The sequence below is a fragment of the Portunus trituberculatus genome, chromosome 9 (genome assembly GCF_017591435.1).
Source record: "Portunus trituberculatus isolate SZX2019 chromosome 9, ASM1759143v1, whole genome shotgun sequence".
NCBI classification, from domain to species: Eukaryota; Metazoa; Arthropoda; class Malacostraca; order Decapoda; family Portunidae; genus Portunus; species Portunus trituberculatus.
Window position 1 is genome coordinate 10,976,915 of NC_059263.1, and position 10,000 is coordinate 10,986,914.

General features: G+C 42.7%; 1 protein-coding gene across 1 annotated transcript in view; it reads right to left on the minus strand.

Moving 5' to 3' along the window:
- Positions 1 to 10,000, minus strand: part of LOC123501389 (tetranectin-like) — a 12,187-nt gene that overhangs the window by 1,166 nt on the left and 1,021 nt on the right. Inside the window, exons 2-4 of the mRNA XM_045250211.1 lie at positions 5,018 to 5,275; positions 441 to 544; positions 1 to 7 (exon numbers count right to left, since the gene is read on the minus strand). The exon at positions 1 to 7 is cut by the window's left edge and continues 126 nt beyond it. Of these exons, the coding sequence (XP_045106146.1) occupies positions 1 to 7; positions 441 to 544; positions 5,018 to 5,275 (369 nt within the window). The remainder of the gene's footprint in view (positions 8 to 440; positions 545 to 5,017; positions 5,276 to 10,000) is intronic.

The following is a 10,000-nucleotide window of genomic DNA, read 5'->3' on the forward strand; positions in this document are numbered from 1 at the left end:
CTGGATTCTGCCAGAGAAACTCTCATTGGTGTTCCATTCACTACATGGGAGTGTTGCGGTGGCGGGGTGTTGTGGTAACACCTCTCCACCTCATGTAGTGGTGTTATTTGACGGTCGTGGTTATGCTTTAAGTGTACTCTTAGTAGTGGTGGGTGATGTGTGACTTTCATAGTTCATTTTTGTTATTATGGTATTGATGATGCACGGCAAGAAGCATAGCAACTAATTACTCTGACGGTACGAGACAAAGTCGATCGATGCTGTGTATCACCAACGCTATATTCCATTCACCTTTCTTACCTACATAACATTCTCTCTCTCTCTCTCTCTCTCTCTCTCTCTCTCTCTCTCTCTCTCTCTCTCTCTCTCTCTCTCTCTCTCTCTCTCTCTCTCGTGGGTGAGTGTGTGTGTCCATGTTACGAAGTCGCTGAAATATTTACCAGAGGAACAGCAATGCGGCCTCCTTTCTGCAAACAAGCTTCCATGGCCTGCTTGTGCGGAAGGGATTCTGTATATTTCTGGAAGATCTTCGTCTCTTTTGTATCTGTAAAGAAATGATATAATGAACGCACGCACACACACACACACACACACACCGGCCGGGTGGAGATATTTGGGTGTGTCTCCTTTCACGTGTAGCCCCTGTTCACCTAGCAGTGAGTAGGTACGGGATGTAAATCGAGGAGTTGTGACCTTGTTGTCCCGGTGTGTGGTGTGTGCCTGGTCTCAGGCCTATCCGAAGATCGGAAATAATGAGCTCTGAGCTCGTTCCGTAGGGTAACGTCTGGCTGTCTCGTCAGAGACTGCAGCAGATCAAACAGTGAAACACACACAGGAACAAAGAAGGTCTTTTTTTTCTAATGCATTGCCGCAGCTGGAGGAGACGATGAGCCAGGACATGGAGAGGCAGGAGGAGGATGACCAGTAGATTTTACTTCAGGCTGTTTTAATAAAGAAAAGTAAAAGAAAATAGTAAATATATTTTCCTGCCTTATAAATGCATGTTTGTCTTATTGTATGGGATAGTTACGTTACGATCAAATATATGTGGTATACCTTCATTATGGTCAAATATAAGAATAGAAGAAAATAGAAGAAAAGAAGAAAGGCGACAGAAAGAATAGAAGAGAAGAAAGATGAAGGAAAGATAACGGGCCAGGTCACCGGGTGGCTGCAGGGTCTGGTTCAGAGAGGGTCAAATACTAAGGGAATGTGACCTTAATGAGCCAGGCCAGGTGTCTCGGGTAAACATCCTGGGACAAGACAAGCAACTAGTCGTGTTGTTGTTGTGCCTTACATGTCGTTGTCACCGTCTGTCTACACGTGGAGGTCAAGACACGCCCCCCTAAAGTCTTTTAATGGTCCGTAACAAAAGTGGGCGTGTCAGGGGGTGAGGAGGAAAGGGGGCAGAAAGAGGCGAGAGAGGAATCAGAGAAGGAAAGAGAGCAGAGTTCCTGAGCGGCCTGGACGGAGGCCAGGGAGTGGGGGGAGGGGATAAAGGTAACGAGATGGGCGTAACTCATAATATAAAAGTACCGTAATTGGAACTTATGAGATGCAATGCAGTCTTTGAGATAAATGTATTTTATGTGTGTAGTGACTGGATCAATATGACGCCGATGCATAATATATGACCTCCATAACCTAGAGCAACTGGTGCAACGCCCTACTCGTATTCCTGATCGTCTTGAAGACACGCCCAACATTCTTGATCTCTTCTTCACCTCTAATCTTTCTGCTTATGCTGTCACCCTTTCATCTCCGTTGGGCTCCTCCGATCACAATCTCATTTCTGCATCTTGTCCTATTTTTCCAATCCCTCCTCAGGATCCTCCAAAGCGGAGGTGCCGCTGGCATTTTGCCTCTGCCAGCTGGGAAGACCTGAGGAGGTATTATGCTGATTTTCTATGGAATGATTACTACTTCCGTGTCAGAGACCCATCTCTTTGTGCTGAACGCATAACAGAGGTGATAGTATCTGGCATGGAGGCGTACATTCCTCATTCTTTTTTCTCAACCTAAACCTTTCAAACCTTGCTTTAACTCGGCCTGTTCTCGTGCTATACATGATAGAGAGATTGCCCACAAAAGGTACTTGAGAGTTCCATCTCCTGAATCTCACACACTCTATATCTCTGCCCAGAATCATGCCAAGTCTGTTCTTCAACTTGCCAAACACTCTTTCATAAATAGAAAATGTCAAAATCTTTCAAACTCAAACTCCCTCGTGACTTCTGGCATCTAGCCAAAAACATCTCAAATAACTTCACTTCTTCATCTTTCCTCCTTTATTTCATCCTTATGGCACCACTACCATCTCATCTATCTCTAAAGCTGAACTCTTCTCTCAAACCTTTGCTAAAAACTCCACCTTGGATGATTCTGGGCTTGTCCTCCTCTCCTCCTCCCTCTGACTATTTCATGTCTACAATTAAAATTCTTCGTAATGGTGTTTTCCATGCCCTCGCTGGCCTAAACCCTCGAACCTGATGGGGTTCCTTCTATTGTTCTCAAAAACTGTGCTTCCGTGCTTGCACCTTGCCTAGCCAAACTCTTTCAACTTTGTCTATCGACGTCTACCTTTCCTTCCTGCTGGAAGTTTGCTTACATTAAGCCTGTTCCTAAAAAGGGTGACCGTTCTATCTCTTGTTTGCCTAAAATTATTTAATCTATCCTGAATAGGAAGATTCTCAAATATCTTTCACTTCACAATCTTCTGTCTGATCGCCAGTATGGCTTCCGTCAAGGTCGCTCTACTGGTGATCTGGCTTTCCTGTTTCCTGAGTCTTGGTCATCCTCTTTTAGAGATTTCGGTGAAACTTTTGCTGTAGCGTTAGACAAATCAATAGCTTTTGATAGAGTCTGGCATAAAGCTTTGATTTCAAAACTGCCCTCCTACGTCTTCTATCCTTCTCTCTGGAACTTTATCTCAAGTTTCCTTTCCGACCGCTCTATTGCTGCTGTGGTAGATAGCCACTGTTCTCCTAAATCTATTAATAGTGGTGTTCCTCAGGGTTCTGTTCTGACACCCACTCTCTTTCTATTATTCATTAATGACCATCTTAACCAAACTTCTTGCCCTATCCACTCCTACGCTGATGATACCACCCTACATCTTTCCACGTCCTTTCAGAGACGACCAACCCTTCAGGAAGTCAACAGATCACGCAGGGACGCCACAGAACGCCTGACTTCTGATCTTTCTAAGATTTCCGATTGGGGCAGAGAAAATCTAGTAGTTTTCAATGCCTCAAAAACTCAATTCCTCCATCTATCAACTCAACACAACCTTCCAGACAACTGTCCCCTCTTCTTCAATGACACTCAACTGTCTCGCTCTTCCACACTGAATCGCTGCACAAGGCTTTCTTCTTCCTCTCATCCCTATTCTGTCCAAACTCTAACGCAAGAGTTAACCAGTACTCTCAATCATTCATACCTTTCACTGGTAAACTCTGGAACTCCCTCCCTGCATCTGTATTTCCGACTTCCTACGACTTGTCTTCTTTTAAGAGGAAGGTATCGAGGCAGACGTTTTTTTTCTTTGTAGCGAGCCAGCACTCAAGTGGGCCTTTTTTTTTTATCTTTTCTGTTTTTTCCCCCTGGCTGGTTCTCTTCCTTTCATAAAAAAAAAAAAAATATATATATATATATATATATATATATATATATATATATATATATATATATATATATATATATATATATATATATATTGGTTATTATGGGTAGAGTCTGAATGGGGTACATATCCACACGTGTGTTGCATAAGATAAGCCTTGATGGGTAAGTTACATATTGTGGCTGCGTTGTTTGGATATTGTAATTGCCTTGTACTGATACAGCGTGCGACGTTGAAGTGATCTAGTGACACATAAAGGAACAGGAAGTTATAATCATTTATTTGAGATTTATTGATGAATAAGTTACATCGATTGGATATTGTACATTACATAGCATAGATATGACGAGAGGAAGTTGTAATTACTGCATTTGAGATTCATTGGTAAATAAAGTAGAGTGTTCGGATATTGTAATAACGTTATGAGGATAGTGGAGGACGGTGAGCTAAAATTTGTTACAGGGAAACGATGAAGTAATTATGACATGAGAATATTTATATGTAAAGAGAAAGTTGGAATTATTGCCCATGGGACAATTATTTTCAGCGTTGAGTTGCGTTGTTGTATTCGTTTGCGAAGTTGAAGTGATTCTTACGTATGGTTAATAGTTATAAGAGGCAATTGTAATGATTTATAGCGGAAAACATGACGAAAAGAAGTGGTGCTTGTATATTTGCCAGCGACGTATCGAACATCTTGTGTACAGATATTACTTTTGTTAAATGAAAGCAGAAAATGTCCCCAGAGTTTTATAAGCAGTAGCCACCGAAACTGTGCAACGTTGTGCAGCAGCTCGGGCGCGACAATTTTGCTAAAGCTTACTTTGTACTTAAACGGAATCGCACTGGGAAAAATCGCAAAGTCAAATCTCGCACTTGAGCGAGCAAAAATAGAACCGCAAAGTCGCAGTCGCACCCGATCCGGAAGTAAAATCAAAGTCTCACCTTGAAAAAACAGAGTTGCGCCCAGCATACACACACACACACACACACACACACACACACACACACACACACACACACACACACACACACACACACACACACACACTTGTTTTGTGAACCGAGCATGCTGACCACTTTACTTCTTGTAAATGTGTGTGTATGTGTGTATTTACCTAGTTTTACCTAGTTGTAGTTTTACAGGGCCTAGGCTGTATGCTCGTGTGGCCCCGTCTCCATATCTACACTTATCCAATCTTACTTGAAAAGTATGCACACTCGTGTGTGTGTGTGTGTGTGCGCGCGCGTGCGTGTGTGCGTGTGCGCGCACGCTTGCGTGCGTGTGTGCGTTCTCTTATTAGTTCATAGTGTAATTAATGTTCAAAACTCAACACTGGGATACACTGTATATGTACACCGTGCAGGGTTGACTAACCGCTGCTACACACCCACCTTCTGAGCTGCCTGGTGCTACTTCCCTCGCTGCCTTCAACTCATATGTTATGTGTTGTTTTGCCCCCGTCATCTCTTCAAGTGCTGAGTTTTTGAAGGAAGCCAGATCTGTTTCGGATTGTATTTTCTTCTCGGTAATCTCATCAAGTGCTTCTTCCTTCTTCTCGTTTAGCATCTTTAAAGCTGCTTCCAAACTGCGGCGTAGCTCTTCTTTTGCGTCTTCCTGTCGTGCAACAAACGCTGCCATTGCTAATTCGTCTGCAGTAAAGAAAATATGACATTAATTAAAGTGAAAATCAGTCCACACTGCTTCAAAGAACATGTTCTGGTGGAAAGAAATTAGTTGAGGCTTTCATGAAGTGCACGTGACTGTAGTGACTGTGTGTGTGTGTATGTGTGTGTGTGTGTGTGTGTGTGTGTGTGTGTGTGTGTGTGTGTTTATATGAGAAGAGAAACTGGCCAGGGGCAAACGAAAAATAAATAGTTGAAAAAAATATCATAATTGCCAGTTCGCTTGCTGGTCATTGCCCTTTTGCCTCGCCGCCCCGTGACTCGAACCCGGCCCTCTCGATTGTGAGTCGAGCGTGCTAACCACTACACTACGCGGTGTGTGTGTGTGTGTGTGTGTTTTGTGAGAGAGATAGAGTTGGTGTGTGTGTGTGTGTGTGAGAGAGAGAGAGAGAGAGCTGGTGTGTGTGTGTTTCACTGTTTGATCTGCTGCAGTCTCTGACGAGACAGCCAGACGTTACCCTACGGAACGAGCTCAGAGCTCATTATTTCCGATCTTTGGATAGGCCTGAGACCAGGCACACACCACACACCGGGACAACAAGGTCACAACTCCTCGATTTACATCCCATACCTACTCACTGCTAGGTGAACAGGGGCTACACGTGAAAGGAGACACACCCAAATATCTCCACCCGGCCAGGGAATCGAAACCCGGTCCTCTGGCTTGTGAAGCCAGCGCTCTAACCACTGAGCTACCGGGCGTGTGTGTGTGGGTGGGTGAGTGGCTAGGTGGGTTTGGATGTGTTGGGAGGTGTGGGTGTGAGTTTCTACAACAATAGTGTTTTTTCCTTTCGTACTTTTTTTTTTTTTTTTTCATCTTTGCGTGTTTCGTGTGTCACAGCAGCAGGTATTTTGTGATGAGTTGTGCTGGCAACGCTGATCATGAGAAGCGGTCATTCCCTTCATCCTACTTTGACTGACATATTTAGGAAGAAGTTATATAAGTATTTAGTAACAAGAATGCATCACTCGGAACTTATGGCTCATGTTCCCAATCACTTCTGCTCTTCACCACAACTATTCCAAAAGGCTTTATTTAAATGTTCACAAGTTTTTAAGGTGTTATTTACGGTTCTAGAGGCAGAATGACAAGATTTTTTCATTATTAACTGGAGAAACACTCTTGAAAACCCCGCTTATCATCTCTGTGGTCTCGGAAAACAGTCGTGGTGAGAGAGCAAAGCGTTTCTGAATACGGAGATATCTTTCGCTCGGTAAAACGCTTTCTTTCACTCATTTTCGTGAAGTGTGCAATTTCCAAGTGAGGAATAGATAAGTTAGGAGCAAAACCAAGCAAGGAGAGGTGCAGTAAGTGGTCAGCCCTACACGATGTATTACCTGTAGGAAGCATACTTACCTTCTCCACCTGTCATACTCATCCATTGATTTATTTAATATTCTTTAAAGCTTCGTAATTATCTATGTGCAGGGCAACTGCATCTTAACCTGGTTTGTCTTAGGTTAGATCTAAAATTCAATAACATTCTTATCTATTATTGCCATAAACTAAATCATTGATGTTTAGCAACAATATACGAGTATAAGGAAAAATGAAGAGAGCTGAGATATACAATCATATTATCAGTTATGGGAGCGCAAATATTTTTGTATTAAATTTCTATTCATTCATAACAATATGTTCATCATAAGTCGAGATTTTTTGAAAGACGTGGTCTGTTTCTACTTTTATTATATAGGAGGAGAAAGCTCGCCAAGGGCAGCAAAAAGAAAAAAAAAGCCCATTTAGTTGCCAGTCCCCTTGCAAATCAGGGAGAGTTAGCTAAAAAGAAAGGATAAATATCTAGAAGCCTCTCTCTTAAATGAGGTCATCATCACAAAATGGAAATACAGAAGCAGGCAGGAATTTCCAGAGTTTTTTTTCATGTAGGAGAGAAGGCCACCCAAGGGCAACACAGTGTTAAAAGAATAAGGCCCACTTGAGTGGTGATTCTCTAAAAGATAAGAAGGGTTAGCCAAAATAAGGGAGCAAATGTCTTGATACCTCCCTTTTAAAAGAAGCAGGTAGGGAGTTCCAGAGTCTACCAGTGAAAGGTATGAATGATTGAGAGTACTGGTTAACTCTTACATTAGAGAGTTGGAGAGAATAGGGATGCGAGGAAAGAAAAAAAACTTGTGCAGCGATGCCGCAGGAGGAAGGGAGGCATACAGTTAGCAAGATCAGTAGAACAGTTAGCATGAAATAGCGATAAAAGATAGAAAGAGATGCAACATTCCGGCGGCGAGAAAGAAGCTGAAGACATTCAGTCAGAGGAGGGGAGTTGATGAGACGAAAAGCTTTTGATTCCACCATATCTTTTAAAACTGTGTGAGTAGAACCCCCCCAAACATGCAAAGAGTACTCCATATAGGGTCGAATAAAGCCCTTGTAAAGAATAAGCATCTGGAGTAGCGATAGAAACCAGAGAAAGCTATGAATGATTGATAGTACCTACTGGTTAACTCTTGCATTAGAGAGATGGGCAGAATAAGGGTTAGATGAACAAGAAATTCTTGCGCAGAGAGGCTGCGGGAGGTGTTAAAAGCTGGCAGAGACACCTCAGAACACGAAACTCCAAAGAAACTTTTAAAAAGAGATGAGATGTGAAGATTCTAATTAAGACTATGAGTAAAGGACAAACTGATAATATTCTTTATAAAAGAGAGAGATAGATGACCGTCACTGAAGAGGGAATAGTTATTTGGGAGGTTGTGTAGAGTTGATATATGAAATGATTGAGTTTTTGAGGCATTGAACGCTTCTAAGTTTTCTCTGTCCAATCACAAATCTTAGATGCGAGATCTGTTTACTTCCTGAACGCTTGGTCGTCTACAAAAGACGTGGAAAAGTGTAGGGTGTTATCGTCAGCGTAGGACTGGATAAGGCAAGAAGTTTGGTCTAGATCATTGATGGATGATAAGAAGAGAGAAGGGGTGACAGGACAAAACCTTGAGGAATACTATGTACTGTTAATAGATTTAGGAGACGAATAGCGGCCGTCTATCACAGCAGCAGTAGAACTATCGGAGAAAAAACTTGAGATGAAATTGCAGAGAGAAGGATAAAAGCCGTGGGAGGGTATTTTGGAGATCAAAGCTATGTGCCAGACTTTATCAAAAGCTTTTGATATCTAAGGCAACAACAAACGTTTTACCAAAATCTCTAAAAGAGGATGGCCAAGACTCAGTAAGGAAAGACAGATCACCAGTAGAGCGACATTGACGGAAGCCACACTGGCGACCAAATAGAACAGTGTGAAGTGACAGATGCTTAAGAATCTTCCTTTCTTTTCTTTATGCAAGAGGGAGAAACGGCCAAGGGCAACAAAAACTGGTGTTAGAAAAAAAAGGCCCACTGAGGTGCCGGTCCCCAAACAAGTGCAATGGATAATTAAAAAAAGAGTCCCATGATGATGATGATAGGTGTCATTAACTTTTGTTGTTGTTTTTTTTTTTTTTTTTTATCTGCTTTTTCATATTCTGCGTGAGGAATGTATGAATAGGTAGATGCATGCAGTGTTGTGTGAAGGAAGAGAGTTGTGTTTAGAGAGCAGGCTGTGACTGCCCCCTTGTGTTGTGAGACAAAGGGAAACGTTCAGCGAGGTCACAGCTGGCTTTAATGACAAGTTCTGGCTGACGGTTTTGGCACTTTTTGTACTCTTTGGAGAGCCAGCGCTCAAGTGGGCTTTTTTCTAACTTTCTTTTTTTTGCCCTTGGCTGGCCCTCTTCCCTACGTAAAAAAAAAAAAAAAAAAAAAACTCTGGACCAGTGCCATTAGACCTCCCTGGAAGTAATTATCGTTTTGGCAGGTGTCTACTGCCTCCTCCAATAAAACATCCTATTGAAGATAGATTCAAAAACTTTAGAAAAGCAAGAGGTTAAAGCTATAGGAAGGTGGTTTGAGAGATTAGAACGGTCACTTTTACTTGGGAACAGGCCGAATGTAGGCAATGTTTTGGTGAGGAAAAGAAAATGAAGCTTAGCAGAGAAGAGGCGGTGTTCTACAGATTGAAAGTTAGATTTAAGACCGTGAATGTTGCAGAAGTTAATGAAGATAAAGTTGAGGAGGGTGTCAAGGCATTTATGGTTGATACCGAGAAAGCAGTTCTACATTGGGATATTTATGGTCTTATATACACAGAAGAGATTGCTAGGCTAGTGTTGGAGTCGCCATTTTTAAAGTTTTTGTGAAGTGTGTGTGTGTGTGTGTGTGTGTGTGTGTGTGTGTGTGTGTGTGTGTGTGTGTAATTCACCTCGATCGCCCACTGGTCACCCAGCCAGTCTTCCCCATTACGGAGCGAGCTCATAGCTCATAGACCGATCTTCGGGTAGGACTGAGACCACATCAACACAACACACACCGGGAAAGCGAGGCCACAACCCCTCGAGTTACATCCCGTACCTATTTACTGCTAGGTGAACAGGGGCCACACATTAAGAGGCTTGCCCATTTGCCTTGCCGCTTACCGGGACTCGAACCCGGCCCTCTCGATTGTGAGTCGAGCGTGCTAACCACTACACTACGCGGTGTGTGTGTGTGTGTGTGTGTGTGTGTGTGTGTGTATGTGTGTATGTGTATGTGTAGAAAGTGCATGTAGTTTTGTGTGAAAGAGACCAGTCTTTAGAGGTCAGGCTGCGACTGCCCCTTAAGTTGTGAGACACAAAGGAAGAGGTTGAGCGAGGTCACAACCAACT